We start from the raw sequence: 18451 nt of genomic DNA on the forward strand, positions 1-18451 counted from the left end.
CAATGACCCCCAACCCCCCCAAAGAAAATGAAAACTCAAGTGATAGATTCGAACTTAAATTCTCATCAAATATTAAGTGAAATTTAACTAAAGAAAGAAAACTCAACTAACTTGAGTTTGATTTACTATGTGAACATCAACCAAGGCCTGTACTCCTAGCAAGACTTAGTTGGTTGATAATCTGCAGTTTGAAAGCTCATTTTATCTTCATTTTCTTTTTTGGTTTGAGGAAATTACCTTAACTCCAAGCATTGTATCAGAACACATATTACTACAACTGTAGAAAGGTATAAAATCAAGTACAGAAATAATAAAGAACTCTGTCAAACCTACCGTATTGATAAATGATATTTTAGAATGTGTGGTTTTCACAAAGTGTTTGGAAGTTCAGTTATCGTAAAGATTATGTCACTGTGATCTTTAAAATTCTAAATCTGATAAGATGCCTATGATAAAATAAACAGTAAATATTAAAGGACAAAGTAATTTAGAGTTTTTAGCAGGATATGTCAGACAACATTGCATAAGCTTTGAAGATCTAAAAATCTATTTAAATTATTCTAAAAACAAAGATTTAATTGAAAAAACATCCCTATCTCCTAGTTTCCTGAGGTGAATTTATTCTTATAGATCATATAATGAAATGAGTTGGCTTTAATGAATCCTCTTTGAAATTACTCAAGGCTATTCTTTATACAAATATTTTTTGAGAATTATAATATTTGTAAAATTTGTATCTTACATTTTATTTGCTTTATTTTTACTTTGTTACTCCATCTCTAAATTATGGATTATTATGTTTTCTTAATGATCTGTAGCACTTCCTAATACACTTAAAATTTTTTGTTAGATTGTAGAGTATGTCCCCTAAAGACAAAACTAGATTTTTCTATTTAATATACTTGTAGATCTGTCTGAACAACAATATATGATTATTGATCCAATGCTTTTTTTAAATATTGTGATATTAATTTTACTTTGTAGGTTTGGATTTACTATTTCTCTTTACATACTATTCCTATAATTCAGTTCAACACTTACCGTAGACAGAGGCAGTCAGGTATGGGATCTTGTCATGTGAGGAGCTGTTTCCCATGGAAATAATGAACTGATTTTTTTAATGTGTATTTTTTACTTTATCTTTTTCGGTAAGGGTATAACATTACTGGACACAGTTTTTTTACAAAGGGGTAGTAACTTTAAAACCTTTAAGTATCTCATAATAAAACTTTTTTTTCAAAATTATAGAATCTTATGTGTAGGTAGTATGTTAAATATCATCTTATTCAAACATTCTTTTCACAGATAAAGAAACCAAGAGTCAAAAAAGTAATAGAGCTTGTCCAAACTGTATAAATACAAAGGTTTTCTGACCCCCTGAATATCTACAGCGGCAGTTGGATGTAACAGTGGGGTTAATAGTTTGCCATTTTAAGAAATAAACCAGTACTATTCCTGTCTCGTAAGTCGAGCCTACTAATCCAAAATGATTTATGCTTGATAAGTCCGGGAAGTCAGTAGGTCAGAGAGGAAGCTCCAGTAGCTCCTGCTTAAGCCTGAAGTCTTTCTGTGACCCATGAATTACGAGATAATACCATTTATAAAATAATGTTTAAATGTATAATGCTGGACTCAGATCTGTGTCCATAAATAGCATATTTATCAAGTTACCTCCATGATTTAATTCATTGTTTCCCAGCCCTGTCCAATATGATAGCCACTAGTCACATTTGGCTATTGAGCTTGTGTGAATTGAGATGTGTTATAAGGGTTAAATACACATTGGATTTCATGTCCGTATCTGGCTCTGAACCCTCCATCCTATTTTGTTATGGTGCGGGGGCAGGGTTAATTTCCTATGCATGTCTCTAACCAAGTCCAGTCAAACTTCATGGGCCATCTTGAATCCTATCCTTTCATTAAGTGTTTACATCTACATTCATCTCTCCTTGTCTTATTTATTTCCCTCCCCCTCTTTTAAAACTCACATAGGTTTTTTTTTTTTTTAAATATCTTTATTGGAGTATAATTGCTTTACAATGGTGTGTTAGTTTCTGCTTTATAACAAAGTGAATCAGTTATACATATACATATGTTCCCATATCTCTTCCCTCTTGCGTCTCCCTTCCTCCCACCCTCCCTATCCCACCCCTCCAGGTGGTCACAAAGCACCGAGCTGATCTCCCTGTGCTATGCGGCTGCTTCCCACTAGCTATCTATTTTACGTTTGGTAGTGTGTATATGTCCATGCCACTCTCTCACTTTGTCACAGCTTACCCTTCCCCCTCCCCATATCCTCAAGTCCATTCTCTAGTAGGTCTGTGTCTTTATTCAGATTTGAGCCTGTCTCCTCAATATTGATTAAATAATTTTTTCTGGAAATATAGTTCTATCTAGCAACTATGTTTCCCATTTCAAACATGTAGCAGAATGTTGGCACATAACTGGTTCTTATAAATACATGCTGCATTGAATTTCTAAATATATTTTTGTAATTAAACTCATATTTAAATAAACTATGACATATAATTTTCAAAACACTTTTACATATAGAGCCGTATTTGATCCTCCTACCAGCTTTATTAGATAGGCAAGGCAGTTATTACCCTCATTCTTAGATGATCAAATAGAGGTTTAAAAGGACAACAATATAAAACTGAAGGTTCTTTGAGATAAATTTTGTTTTCTGTACAATGAGCTTTCTCCTTTTTGGGGTGAAAAAGTTTTGACAGTTCTGTATCATGGAAGAGTATGGCATAGTCTTTTCCAAGCTTGTCTGCAGTTGTTTTGAATCTCTGCATTTGTAACCAGAATTCTTGGGATCTTGTTGACTGGGCTGTAGGTCTACACCAGGACTTTTTGGGCAGGTTGGTGTGAAAACTCCTTGTAGGCATATACCAACCACCGATTGTTCTTTGGTATATGGTTTTCAAAGAAATTTTTATCCCTTTTGTCAGGTCCAACTGATGAGTAGTGCATGTCTCTAGTGCTCTGTTCAGAAAATTCTGAGACACTGTTTAAACAAGGAAGAGTTTGTTTCAGTAAAAGTATGGCAGTGAAGAAAGGGATATTTGTGCCCTGTATTTATCATTTTAATAATAGTAGGTTAGTTTTTATTTCAAGTCAATACCTTTTTGATATACATTCTTAATACACCTAAGTAAATGTCCTTCTTTTTTTTTTTTTTTTAATTCTGAGCAGAAAGGTAAGAAAAATGCCACTGCTGGATGTCATGATCTTTTTCTAATCTGAAAGGATCATACCTGTCTCTTGATTAATTTACTCTCCATTCCCAACTTTCACAAGTAGCTATGTACAACTAAGCTCTCAACTAAGTTTTATAGTTTCCTCAAAGTTTTTGTATCTTACTTCCGGTTAAACTATTTAAAAAGTTTCATTCAGAACTTAGCATGTTAACCTACACAGGAAGTTAAGTCATAATATAAAATGATATCTTTATTAAGTATAATCTCATTGGATTTTTTAATATATGGAAAAATAGAGGTAAACACAGGCTGTATAGCCTGAAATACAGTAAAGAGTCATATATCCATATTTTATATATAATTAAGCTATTCATTCTTAAATGTAACGAATGTTTATTGACTGCTGGCAGTGTGTTGGGCACTTTGCTAATTGCTAGGAATGTAGCAGTGAAAAAGAGGTATAAGAATCCTGTACTCATAGAGCCTGGGTGTTGGTGGAAAAATTAGTAAATGGTTTAGAGTCTGTCTTTCCTTTATTTGGTCAACTTTTGTCATTTTTTGTTATTTGAAAGAAGTTCTAAAAAAACCTCATTGGTAAATGACAATGAGCCACATTTTTTGTAAAGATTTTTCCCATATCACACTTCACTTGAAGTTATTAGGACCCAGGCTCAGACATTATTTTCTTACTTACTGATTTTCTAAGTTTTTTTTTTTATTAATGATGAAATAGCAGTCAAATGTTTACAGTTCACAACTTAAAAGTATTAAAGATGTACACTGAAAAGTGATTTCAAACAGAGTTAATTCTTGGAGCTCCTAATTAATCTTTCCTTCTATAGATATTGGTCCTGGTTTTGTCTTTATCTGTAAAAATCTGAAGACTATAGAATTAGAGTTTAGAAGTATGTGGAATTCACTAGAAGACCCTTAGAAGAGATGCTTCTTTTGATTTGAACAAATTGACATTTTTTTTTTGCAGAGTCTTTGTATATCTATAATTTGCAATTATAATTTATTTCTAAATGAAATTCAAATTCTTCATCTTTCAGATTTTGACAGAGCAAGTATGTACTCAAGTTGTACACAAACCACATCCAGAGCCAGATTCTACAGTGAAAATTCAGAATCCAAGTGAGCAAACCAGCAATTCTTTATTGTAATGCAGTAGTAACATGTAACATGGTACCATGTGAAAATAAATCAAAACTAAATCAAAACTTTTGCTAACCACCTCAGTCGGTATGGCGTTCACATAGTTTCATTTATGACACTTACAACTCACCTACCATAGTTCTAAGCATTTAGTAGAAAATCAGTAAATATTTTTTGAGCAGATATGATGTAGTTATAAATATGAAGATATTTCATATTTATAACTTATATATAAATTCATAATATAAATATTATGAATTTATATATATTCATAATATAAATATTATAATAATATTTATATTATTATATTTATATTATATATATATTTATATTATTTATATTATATTAATATATATATTTATATATATAAATATATATAATATAAATATTATGAATTTATATATATTCATAATATAAAGATATGATGTAGTTATAAATCTTTACTATAATTTTTTGTTCATTTGCAGTGATTCTTAAGGTAGTGGCAACTTTGTTAAAAAACTCTACACCAAGTGCAGAACTGATGGAAGTTCGTCGTTTGTTTTTATCTGATATGATAAAACTTTTCAGTAACAGCCGGGAGAATAGAAGGTGAGCAGTTTGAATACTATAACAAAACTTTATTTCCTAACTAATCTTATTTTCTCTCCTTTATTTTCAATCTCTTTCAAAGAAAAAATTTTCAAATCTTTCCTATTTTGCTAAATACTTTCAATCATTAGAAAAGGCATTTGTTTCTTTTATATAATCTGCATACTTTTATTTATTTTTATATGATTTTATTTAACTTTATGGTTATTATATTTTAACTGTATATATAAACATAAATATCCAAAAATCCTTATTTAAAATATACCATCCCTTTTCCTGATAACTGTCTACCACCAACAGTAGTTTAAATGTAATGATGTTGGATTTGCTGAGATCATCTATGCTTTTCTCAGCTTGGTCTGATAACTGATTATTGTCATGCATTCTAAAGCTGGTTAGCTAGGACATGGGGTACAGTATGAAGCCATGGTTGCTGCATGAGTCTTATATTTAACAACTACTGATTGAATGTCTGCCATGTATAAAGCACTGTGCTGCACAGATTGTCTTGGTGTACAGTCTTAGTGCAATTCAGTTGGAAAGATAACAGTGAAGCGATGATTAATTTCTAATATGTTAAGTGCTTTGTGAGTGCTACATGTGATGAGGGAGTAGCGAAACAATAGCTAAATCTCACTAGGAGAGTTGGGAGAGCAATTTTAAATGATAATATGGACTTTTCCAAGTAGAAGAATGGGAAAAGTCATTCCAGGTTAAATATTAAATATGCAGAATGACTGTATACGTTGCTTTATCTAAGTCAGATCATATTTTCACTATTCATCTCAACTTCAAAATAGTAAATTCTAATATAATTTAGGAATTTTTAATGATTTTTCCCCCCCCACTAGATGCTTATTGCAGTGTTCAGTGTGGCAGGATTGGATGTTTTCTCTTGGCTATATCAATCCTAAAAATTCTGAGGAACAGAAGATTACGGAGATGGTCTACAATATCTTCCGGATTCTTTTGTATCATGCAATCAAATATGAATGGGGAGGCTGGAGAGTTTGGGTGGATACTCTCTCAATAGCCCATTCCAAGGTAACAAGGGATTTAACATTTTACATCATCAGGATTTCAGCTGTGGATTAAATGCCTGTAGACACTCATCTGGTGCCATCTTGTGGGCATCTTGCATTATGGCTGATTCCTTTATGCCAATTTTCTTTCTTTTCCCTTCTTGTTTTTGTTTTTCTCTCTCGGTTCATACACTTTTAAAGCTTGAAGTATTTTAGGGACCCTATAATTGAAACTTCAGGTTTATAAATTAAGAAGTTTACACTCTTGAGGCACCCCCCCACCACCACCACATACGTTTTCTAGCAGATCTGAGAGCTGGCGTCTGAGCCTTTTAACCCAGACATCCCTACTGGTTCTTACTCATGAAATGGAGTCTTATATATACTTTTTAAGCCTTTTTAAAGTAATCAGAACTTTTTTTTATTTCCAAATGAATAATAAATACATTTAAAGTATTTAAGTTTAGTGTTGTTTTTAATTACATTATCTTTATTTTTAATGATAAGAATCTATATGTTTGTTTATATTTTAAATATGGTCTGGTTTTTGGTAAAAGGAAGTAGTCAATTAAAATTTAGAGTATGTACACCTTAGATTCTGGAAATTCAGACTTAATATATCTCATCTTGTGGTGTCATAGGAAAAGGATGTGTGTCTGAAGTTGTTGGCTTTTGATTCAGTCTATGCCACAATTCAGTTTCGTGGCATTAGGAAACTCATTTAATCCTTTTGTGCAGAAAAATGTTTTTAAAGATGCAGATAGTAAATATTTTAGACTTTGTGGGCTGTACAGCCTGTGATGCAACTACTCAACTCTGTCATGCAGTATGAAAATAGCCATAGACAATATGTAAAGAATGAACGTGGCTGTGTTCTAATAAAATTTCATTTACCAAAGCGGGTGATAAGCAGATTTGACCCATGAACCATAGTTTACCAACCCTGCTTTTGGGACTTGATTTCCTTTTCTGTAAAATAAGGGGGTTTTATATTAAGATAATCTTCAGAGAAAGGTCCCTCAACCTAAAATTCTGTCATAGTATCATTTAAATATCAATATCATATGTGTCTATAGGAAGGATTTTGAACTTTTTTTTATTTTAAAGACCTTTTATTTCTGTTACAAATTTACATTTTATAATATATTGGCACCTAACCTTTTTTGTTGTTGTTGTTGCGGTACATGGGCCTCTCACTGTTGTGGGCTCTCCCGTGGCGGGGCACAGGCTCCGGACGCGCAGGCTCCCCGGCCATGGCTCACGGGCCTAGCTGTTCTGCGGCATGTGGGATCTTCCCAGTCCAGGGCACGAACCGTGTCCCCTGCATCGGCAGGCGGACTCTCAACCACTGCGCCACCAGGGAAGCCCTGGCACCTCACTTTTATCATTGCACTAATAAGTTTGAAAATAGTATTTTATAGGGAAACTCATTGCAAATCTTTGTGCAATAAATATATATTGATTATTCCTAACTACTGATTATTCCTAAACAAGCCTATATAAAAGTAACAAACTAAAGTAGCCGATATAAAGATAAAATTGTAAAGTTTTAACATTTTATAACTATATATTTATAGGTATGTGTTGTCTTTTTTTACCTTACTTGTTGCAGTAGTCACACATATGAGTCATAGAAAAATGATGTAGTGGTAGTACTTTGGATATTGTATATTATTAGCCAGTTCTCTGTTTTAGCTCAAATAACCCGAATATATCGGAGTTCAGCTGGCATATTAACTAGGGTAACATTGAAATACTTCACCTAAAAGAAAATATCATTTTATTTAAAAAACTTTAATAATGCTAGTTTACCTAACTGTGTTTTTAGACAAGTCATATAATAAGTCATATATGACTATTTTGATGCTATTCCAATTACTTGATGAAACTAAGCACTTGTTTTAGGATTAATATGCACTGTGTTTGAAATCTTAAAATTATTTGCACCATTTTTGCTATTATTATCATAATTTTATTTATGTTATTTTTTTCTTCTTAATATATACAAAATGCCTTAATGTTTTCTTTATCCATTCCTAAGGTCACTTATGAAGCACATAAGGAATACCTAGCTAAAATGTATGAAGAATATCAGAGACAAGAGGAGGAAAACATTAAAAAGGGAAAGAAAGGGAATGTGAGCACCATCTCTGGTCTCTCATCGCAGACAACAGGAGCAAAAGGTGGAATGGAAATTCGAGAGATAGAAGACCTTTCCCAAAGCCAGAGCCCAGAAAGTGAGACAGATTATCCTGTCAGCACAGACAATAGAGACTTGCTCATGTCAACAAAAGTGTCAGATGATATTCTTGGAAATTCAGATAGACCGGGAAGTGCTGTACACGTGGAAGTGCACGATCTTTTAGTTGATATAAAAGCAGAGAAGGTGGAAGCAACAGAAGTGAAGCTTGATGATATGGATTTATCACCAGAAACTTTAGTAGGTGCAGAGAATGGTGCTCTTGTGGAGGTTGAATCTTTGTTGGATAATGTATACAGTGCTGCTGTTGAGAAACTCCAGAACAATGTACATGGAAGTGTTGGTATCATTAAAAAAAATGAGGAAAAGGATAACGGTCCATTGATAACATTAGCAGATGAGAAGGATGAACTTCCCAACAGTAGCACATCATTTCTCTTTGATAAAATACCCAAACAGGAGGAGAAACTCCTTCCTGAACTTTCTAGCAATCACATTATTCCAAATATTCAGGACACACAAGTACATCTTGGTGTTGGTGATGATCTTGGATTGCTTGCTCACATGACCGGTAGTGTAGACTTAACTTGTACATCAAGCATAATAGAAGAAAAAGAGTTCAAAATCCATACAACTTCAGATGGAATGAGCAGTGTTTCTGAAAGAGACTTAGCATCATCATCTAAAGGGTTAGAGTATGCTGAAATGACTGCTACGACTCTGGAAACTGAATCTTCTGGTAGCAGAATTGTACCAAATATTGATGCAGGAAGTGTAATTTCAGACACTGAGAGATCTGATGATGGCAAAGAATCAGGAAAGGAAATCCGTAAAATCCAGACCACTGCTACAACGCAAGTAAGTCATCCTACGTGTGTTCTGAAGATGCATTGAATAGATATAGAGTTGTTAGCACCAAAGCAGAGTAATTTCTTACCAGTCACACCATGTTTATATTTAATTATGATAGCATAATAATTTATGGAATTGAGTAGTATGGTTCTATGTATAAAAGAAATTTAAAATACCTGAATCATATATCCAACTCTGCCACATTCTGTCTGTGTAACTTTGCTCAACCTCTCCGGGCCTGAGTTTTCTCATACAGTGCAAGAAGTTGTACCAGATTGAAATATGACCTTTAAGGTCTCTACCAGTTTGAACATTTTATGGCTCTGTGACTACATTTACACATTTGTATTCGAGATCTTCATTCTGAATACTTGATTAATTTTAACCTTTTGAGCTTCAGGCCCAACCCTGTTCTGTGGATTATAGAAAAGAGGACTTGGAGCCCAGATTGAACTGATAAATGAAATGAAGGGGAAGGGAAAAGGGAACTGTTATTTATCAAGTGCCTACTATGTTCCAGGCACTGTGCTATATGTTATCAGATTTAATTCTCACAACAACCCTGTGAGGTAGGTAATATGGCTGAGGAAATTTGGAATTATTAACAGTGAGAATTTTCTTTATAGCCACATGGATAGGGATTCATATGAGAAAATTAGAGATTCTCAGGCTTGGTGGTGAGGAAATGTTAGTGCTGCAGTTTGGGCCTCACCATACTAAAGCTAAAAATAGATGATGTTTTCTGATATGAATTTTAATTGTTGAGCACTGAGTTTATACTTATTTTCTAGACTAGATAATACCTTATGGTTAAGAACTGAAGACAACTTTTACCCTTTATGACTTGTTTTTTGTTGTTGTTGCCTCGGTTTTCCATTCACCTTTTTTTTTTTTTTTTTTTGTGGTACGCGGGCCTCTCACTGTTGTGGCTTCTCCCGTTGCGGAGCGCAGGCTCCAGACACGCAGCCCCAGCGGCCATGGCTCACGGGCCCAGCCGCTCCAAGGCATGTGGGATCTTCCCGGACCGGGGCACGAACCCGTGTCCCCTGCATCGGCAGGCGGACTCTCAACCACTGCGCCACCAGGGAAGCCCTCCATTCACCTTTTAATGTCATCAAAGAATCATTTAACATGTGTCCATTAGAGTTAGGTTACAGAGAGTAAACCATACCTCACTAGTGTCTTTGTACTCAGAATCGTTGAAAATATATTCTGTGTGTGGAAAAGATATATATTTTTTTCTCTACTAAATACTGCCATTTCCATTTTTGTGGCAGTTGTGTTACGGTGATAATTGGCGGGGGATGGACATACTGAATTAAGTCCAGGTTTAAAATAAAGGCAAGCATGGTGCATTGTTTACTGAGCATAATAATCTCTAGGCTTGCCTGGTTTTCACTCAAAGTTCACAGGCATTTATCTGGTTTTCTAACGTAGAAAAGGCATTTATTTTTCTAAATCGAAGTATTTTGAGTGAAATAGACTTTGAAGTTAACTTGCATCTGTACAAGTAATATTTCTTTTAATCTTGTGTTTCTAATTACAATTAGTTGATGACATATACCCAGTATTCTTCACTTTGAGTATAGGCTCACTTTTATAAGGAAGAAATGTGGTCTAATGTAAAGACTCATAAAGAGGGCTAGAGAGGATCTGGTTTTCAATGTGAACTTTGGTGTTAAACTTAAGTATTAGGTTACCTTGCCTAGTTTCTGAGGCAGCAAAATAAAAATAATAATAATAGCCTTTTCTTCTCAGAAAGGTTCCTGTGCAGGGAATCACCAGATGAATAATAAATGTAAAATGTACTAACCTACTAAAGTCATATGCAAAAGCTTTACTCACTTAACTGTACTTACTATTTTCATTTTGAAATCAGGTGTTTCTTTTTCACTCTACCAGTGTTCCCCTTTTCTGTCTCCAGGCTGTTCAGGGTCGGTCTATCACACAACAAGACAGAGATCTCCGAGTTGATTTAGGATTTCGAGGAATGCCAATGACTGAGGAACAGCGGCGCCAGTTCAGCCCAGGTCCACGAACTACAATGTTTCGTATTCCTGAGTTTAAATGGTCTCCAATGCACCAGCGACTGCTCACCGATTTGCTATTTGCACTAGAAACAGATGTACATGTTTGGAGGAGGTAGAAATACTTCTTTTCTATAAATAAGACTAATTCCAGTTGAAAAATGAATATCTTAAAATTGGTGGCATCGACTGATTAGTAGCGAATTATATCATTAAAAACTCACAAATTAAATTTATTAAAAATAATCCAACTTGAACATTTTTATATAAACATAAATATTTTCATAATGATTATAAGTCCTGGGGTGGGTCAAATTAAAGGCTAACCAAGAATTTAGGCTTAAGACAGTTAATTAGCCAATTTTTGAAATCTGGCATTGCCAGGTTATTATAAAAAAGAGTTTTAACCAAGAAAAGGTTCAGTACTGGTTCAAATAAATTTCCACATTTCTATCTTTCCCTGTTAAAATTAATACCACGTACTACATTTATTCTTGGTGATAAGATTTAACACATAGCGCTAAAATAAAATTTAAAATCAGCTTAGACATCTATTTTTAGAGCTTACACCATTTACGTGGTAAGTGGATCATTTCAAATATAATCATTTAAGGAAAACAGTGAAGAAAACTGTTCAATTGTTTTATTTTTTCAGTTCAAATAAATTGAATAAGTTTCAAGAAAGAAAACAAAGTCTGCATAAATTTTAAAATTACCTTGCCTCAATTTCAATTTAATTTTCTAATAGCAAATATGCAACAAATTAATCAGTTATGAGAGTGTCATGTGTTCATGCAGATAAATTAGGTAGTTGATGTCTGTCAGTAACAGTACCCCACCATCAGTGACTTGAACAATCAGTGGCACAATGGACTATGAGTGAGTTTCTTAACAGTGGACTTAAGTGAGTTTCTCTGCTTCTCCTAGTTATCCTTCTGAGATTCAAGGTGGCTGCTTCAGCTCCCAGAATCAAGTCAACATAGGAAACTTACCCCAACTAGAGGGCAGGACTCTTCTTCCTCCTTCACCCCCTTCTTCCTTCCTCCGTTTCCTTGTCTCTCTCTCTCCCTCCTCCTCTCTCTCCTCTTTCTTCTTCTCCTCTTCCTCTTATTCTCTTCTTCTTCTTCTCTTTTTTCTAACAGAAGCCCCTCAAGAAATTTCCTTCTTATGTCTCATGTGTCAGTAGGATCATATGCTATTCTCTGAGTCACCAGCAAAAGGGAATGGGATTATAATGATTGGCCTCCATGGAGCAATACTGGTTACCAACCTAGTAACTGTGGTGAAGCCAGTCTTTCCTGTACCAGATGTAGCTCAATAATAGAACAAAATCTAGATTGTGTTAGCAGGGAATAAGGAATAACTATCATGCAAGCAATCAGTGTCTGCCATAGAAAGTTTTTAGTTCTGCTTTTATTTGGTCTGTTTGTCCTTAGTCTACTTATGTGATAGAAACAATGGTCTTTCCATTGCTAATGTTATATGCTAAGTTACCTAGGGATGGTAAATAAGGAGACTGGAATACCATGAAATACGTTACTACTAACATGAGTATCAGTGTATGGAGAGATACAGTGTAATTTACTAATTGCCATGTTAGTATCCCCCAAATGAATGATACTCAACTATCCGTCCCTTTATACTGTGTGTGTCTTTCTGTGTTTTCTTTCATGGACTCTCATAAAATTTCCCAGACAGAATTTTACATAATTTAAAAAAATGTAAAAGATAGATAGTACTTTAATTTTTAGGACAAGAGAAAACATCCTGAGATCTAAGATGTATTAGATGATATTTTGCAGTTCTTAAAAGGTGAGAATCATTGACTTAAATTTGATCGTGGAGTAATCTCTTTTTTTCTGTTAGAGAATAGTTCGTATTCTTGACGGATACCAAACTAAAGCAGTGTGTTTCTCTGAGAATCTGTAGCGAATGTTTTGTATGGCAGAGCTGCACTGCTGACCTTTGAGGTCTTTTTTCCTTTTTTTATTCAGTAAGTACTTGAATTTTACTGACTCATTTATACTCCCCTATCGTATCACTTCTGTGGCTAGCACTATACATTTTCAGTACAGCTGGTCAAAGCCGGAGCTGCAGTATGGTGATACAACAGATTGTCAGCTAACTATTCATTTGTTCTGCCTTTCAATACCAAACAACAAGCTTTGGCAAAAATAAATTTTTTTAGCCAAATTCATTGACCTAGTCATATGTCTTTGAATCAAGTTAATGCACTGTATTTTAAAAGCAGAAACAAAATAATAAATTATTATACTTGGACACACACAAAAAAATCCATGCTGAAATGAATGCTAAGTTTTTGGTAATATGACATCTCAATTGTAAGTTATTTTCTTTTCTAATAACTCCATTTTAAATTTGTCTAGCTCTTATTTTTCACTTTAAAAATGGCATTATAAATAAAATCTAAACTTCTTATTCTTAAGCCAAAGAAATGTTCATTTCTGCTTTGTTTTTCTGCCATTTTAGCCATTCCACAAAGTCTGTAATGGATTTTGTCAATAGCAATGAAAATATTATTTTTGTACATAACACAATTCACCTCATTTCCCAAATGGTAGACAACATCATCATTGCTTGTGGAGGAATTTTACCTTTGCTCTCTGCTGCAACATCACCAACTGTAAGTACTTTGCCTCCATCTAGTGGTTATGTTTTATAATTACATTACTAGAGTGTGTCAGTGGTGTTCTATACTATAAACAAGGAAACTTTTTAACCATATAATTTAATATTATATATATTTGTATTCTCACCTCTTTTAATTGTCAGTCTTGGGTTCCAGCTGTGTGCATTTATGAACATATTTCTTTGATAATTCTGATGAACATGCCTTAGGAAGAGCAATAACTATGAATGATTTAGCTTTATTTTCTATATATTGTTTCTCTCTCCAAATCTACATTATAATAAACTGTTAAAATCTTTGTTCTGTAAATCTTGAAGTTCTAAATACAAGTACATGTTTATTGTATGATAATTAGAGTCGAATCTAAATTTAGAAAAAGTCATCTTTAGACATTCAGTCTCATGACTTGCTTGAAATATTACTTTTAAACTTAATATTATTTTAAATGATATATAGGAGTATTATACTTCTGATCTCTGAGATTTAATCTTGAAGCCAGTAATTTGCTTCAAAAAGAGAATCGAATGATTGAATTCTTAGAGTGTTTCTTATTTAAAACTTAGGTACCTCAGATAGAAAAAGTATAAATGACATTTTTTTCTGTACCTGAAAAATTTCATAATCCTTAAAAACCTCAAAAAACTTTATGTTAGCCATATGACATCTTTTAGAATTTTCATGTGACATGATTTACTGGTTCAACATTTATTTTTTAAAAATATAGACTTTCTCTAATAAAACATTGAAATGTATTAATATAAGTTTGAAATAATGTTACTTATGTCATTTAAAATATAATAGATAAATAACTATATTTTAGCTGTCTTTTAAAAAATATCTCTGATTCATATTTTTAAAAAAACAGACTCTATAGCTAATTGCTCAGATGGGAAAGAATATAGAATTCTGCTTCTTATATTAACTGTGTTCTTGCTACCACATTGGAAGCTCATCCATTAGCCCCAAATATATCCTTTTTCCAGAGAGAAACTTGCTGTTTTATTAAGATGTGTTCTACTTGATGAGGCAGTGTTTCCAAATTGATCTCTGGCTTTATTTCATCATTAACAAGTTTTCTCTACATGACTCTTCTTCTCGCTGTCCCTTTGCCACCACCCCTAGAGCAGCACTGAAACTTAAGTATTGGCAGCAAAAAGAATGTATCCTCAGCACACCTCCCCCTCACAGGCACATATACTTCTATTTCATCCATGAATTTATTCGGGTCTCCAAAGGCAAGAAGGCTAGTTCAGCAGGGAGTGCAGCAGAACAGGTCCTAATTAGGGCCTTCTTGAAATTAGCAGCTGACCAAGGAAATTGAATCAGGAAGAAAAGTAGTTGATGGTGTGTGAAGAGTGCAGGTATCCTGTGAAATTAACATACCATCCCTTCTCTTTAATCTCTGATTTCCTCTATGATTTATACCAAATTCTGATAAATTGAGAGTTATCTGTGATGTTAAAAATACATTCTAATATTGAGGCAGGAAGAGGCTTTGTTTTGTTTTTTCCCTCTTCTATGCATTGAAGAGTGACTTAATGATTCGTCCTGGCATTTTTCTTCATCCTATAAATTTTTTTATGTCTTATAAATTAACATTTGTTGTCAGGAAATTTTAAAATGTTATACTGAAATTTACTTTAAAATATAATATTGTTTTAAAATTTTCTGTAGAACAAAAATGACCTTTATAAAAAAGTTAGCAGTAGACATAAAAATTTGTGTAGATTTGAAATATTCACATTACTAGTCTTCCACATTTTAAAACTAGATCTCTATCAAAATAGAGAAAATAATTAATGAAGTTTCAATAAACAATATGATTTAAATAATATGTCACTACCCCAATTTGCTTTTTTTTTTACATCTTTATTGGAGTATAATTGCTTTACAATGGTGTGTTAGTTTCTGCTTTATAACAAAGTGAATCAGTTATACATATACATATGTTCCCATATCTCTTCCCTCTTGCGTCTCCCTCCCTCCCACCCTCCCTATCCCACCCCTCTAGGTGGTCACAAAGCACCGAGCTGATCTCCCTGTGCTATGCGGCTGCTTCCCACTAGCTAGCTATTTTACGTTTGGTAGTGTGTATATGTCCATGCCACTCTCTCACTTTGTCACAGCTTACCCTTCCCCCTCCCCATATCCTCAAGTCCATTCTTTAGTAGGTCTGTGTCTTTATTCCTGTCTTACCCCTAGGTTCTTCATGACATTTTTTTTTCTTAAATTCCATACATATGTGTTAGCATACGGTATTTGTCTTTCTCTTTCTGACTTACTTCACTCTGTATGACAGACTCTAGGTCCATCCACCTCATTACAAATAGCTCACTTTTGTTTCTTTTTATGGCTGAGTAATATTCCATTCTATATATGTACCACATCTTCTTTATCCATTCATCCGATGATGGACACTTAGGTTGTTTCCATCTCCGGGCTATTGTAAATAGAGCTGCAATGAACATTTTAGTACATGACTCTTTTTGAATTATGGTTTTCTCAGGGTATATGCCCAGTAGTGGGATTGCTGGGTCATACGGTAGTTCCATTTGTAGTTTTTTAAGGAACCTCCATACTGTTCTCCATAGTGGCTGTACCAATTCACATTTCCACCAGTGGTGCAAGAGTGTTCCCTTTTCTCCACACCCTCTCCAGCATTTATTGTTTCTAGATTTTTTGAAGATGGCCATTCTGACTGGTGTGAGATGATATCTCATTGTAGTTTTGATTTGCATTTCTCTAATGATTAATGATGTTGAGCATTCTTTCATGTGTTTGTTGGCAGTCTATATGTCTTCTTTGGAGAAATGTCTATTTAGGTCTTCTGCCCATTTTTGGATTGGATTGTTTGTTTTTTTGTTACTGAGCTGCATGAGCTGCTTGTAAATATCGGAGATTAATGCTTTGTCAGTTGCTTCATTTGCAAATATTTTCTCCCATTCTGAGGGTTGTCTTTTGGTTTTGTTTATGGTTTCCTTTGCTGTGCAAAAGCTTTGAAGTTTCATTAGGTCCCATTTGTTGATTTTTGTTTTGATTTCCATTTCTCTAAGAGGTGGGTCAAAAAGCATCTTGCTGTGATTTATGTCATGGAGTGTTCTGCCTATGTTTTCCTCTAAGAGTTTGATAGTGTCTGGCCTTACATTTAGGTCTTTAATCCATTTTGAGCTTATTTTTGTGTATGGTGTTAGAGAGTGATGTAATCTCATACTTTTACATGTACCTGTCCAGTTTTCCTAGCACCAATTATTGAAGAGGCTGTCCTTTCTCCACTGTACATTCCTGCCTCCTTTATCAAAGATAAGGTGACCATATGTGTGTGGGTTTATCTCTGGGCTTTCTATCCTGTTCCATTGATCTATATTTCTGTTTTTGTGCCAGTACCATACTGTCTTGATTACTGTAGCTTTGTAGTATAGTCTGAAGTCAGGGAGCCTGATTCCTCCAGCTCCGTTTTTCGTTCTCAAGATTGCTTTGGCTATTAAGGGTCTTTTGTGTTTCCATGGAAATTGTGAAATTTTTTGTTCTAGTTCTGTGAAAAATGCCAGTGGTAGTTTGATAGGGATTGCATTGAATCTGTAGATTGCTTTGGGTAGTAGAGTCATTGTCACAATGTTGATTCTTCCAATCCAAGAACATGGTATATCTCTCCATCTATTTGTATCATCTTTAATTTCTTTCATCAGTGTCTTATAATTTTCTGCATACAGGTCTTTTGTCTCCTTAGGTAGGTTTATTCCTAGATATATATATATATATATATATATATATATATATATATATATATATATATATATATATATTTTTTTTTTTGGTATGTGGGCCTCTCACTGTTGTGGCCTCTCCCCTTGCGGAGCACAGGCTCCGGATGCGCCCGCTTAGCGGCCATGGCTCACGGGCCCAGCCGCTCCACGGCATGTGGGATTTTCCTGGACCGGGGCACGAACCCATGTCCCATGCATTGGCAGGTGGACTCTCAACCACTGTGCCACCAGGGAAGCCCTATTTCTAGATATTTTATTCTTTTTGTTGCAATGGTAAATGGGAGTGTTTTCTGATTTCACTTTCAGATTTTTCATCCTTAGTGTATAGGAATGCCAGAGATTTCTGTGCATTCATTTTATATCCTGCTACTTTACCAAATTCATTGATTAGCTCTAGTAGTTTTCTGGTAGCATCATTAGGATTCTCTATGTATAGTATCATGTCATTTGCAAAGAGTGACAGCTTTACTCCTTCTTTTCCGATATGGATTCCTTTTATTTCCTTTTCTTCTCTGCTGTGACTAAAACTTCCAAAACTATGTTGAATAAGAGTGGTGAGAGTGGGCAGCCTTGTCTTGTTCCTGATCTTAGTGGAAATGCTTTCAGTTTTTCACCATTGAGGACGATATTGGCTGTGGGTTTGTCATATATGGCCTTTATTATGTTGAGGAATTTCCCTCTATGCCTACTTTCTGCAGGGTTTTTATCATAAATGGGTGTTGAATTTTGTTGAAAGCTTTCTCTGCATCTATTGAGATGATCATATGGTTTTTCTCCTTCAATTTGTTAATATGGTGTATCACGTTGATTGATTTGTGTATATTGAAGAATCCTTGCATTCCTGGAATAAACCCCACTTGATGATGGTGTATGATCCTTTTTTTTTTTTTTTTTTTTGCGGTACGCGGGCCTCTCACTGTTGTGGCCTCTCCCATTGCGGAGCACAAGCTCTGGACGTGCAGGCTCAGGGGCCATGGCTCACGG

The 18451-nt window shown here is 34.3% G+C and overlaps 1 protein-coding gene across 7 annotated transcripts in view; it reads left to right on the top strand.

The window, feature by feature from the left end:
- NBEA (neurobeachin) overlaps positions 1–18451 on the top strand; it is a 623898-nt gene that overhangs the window by 183728 nt on the left and 421719 nt on the right. For all 7 annotated transcript variants that reach the window (XM_033843595.2, XM_073795053.1, XM_019936759.3 and 4 more), the window contains 6 exons: positions 4259–4340; positions 4829–4952; positions 5804–5996; positions 8016–9032; positions 10951–11168; positions 13544–13697. In XM_033843595.2, the coding sequence (XP_033699486.1) occupies positions 4259–4340; positions 4829–4952; positions 5804–5996; positions 8016–9032; positions 10951–11168; positions 13544–13697 (1788 nt within the window). The remainder of the gene's footprint in view (positions 1–4258; positions 4341–4828; positions 4953–5803; positions 5997–8015; positions 9033–10950; positions 11169–13543; positions 13698–18451) is intronic.

This window comes from Tursiops truncatus, chromosome 18, assembly GCF_011762595.2.
Source record: "Tursiops truncatus isolate mTurTru1 chromosome 18, mTurTru1.mat.Y, whole genome shotgun sequence".
Taxonomy (NCBI): domain Eukaryota; kingdom Metazoa; phylum Chordata; class Mammalia; order Artiodactyla; family Delphinidae; genus Tursiops; species Tursiops truncatus.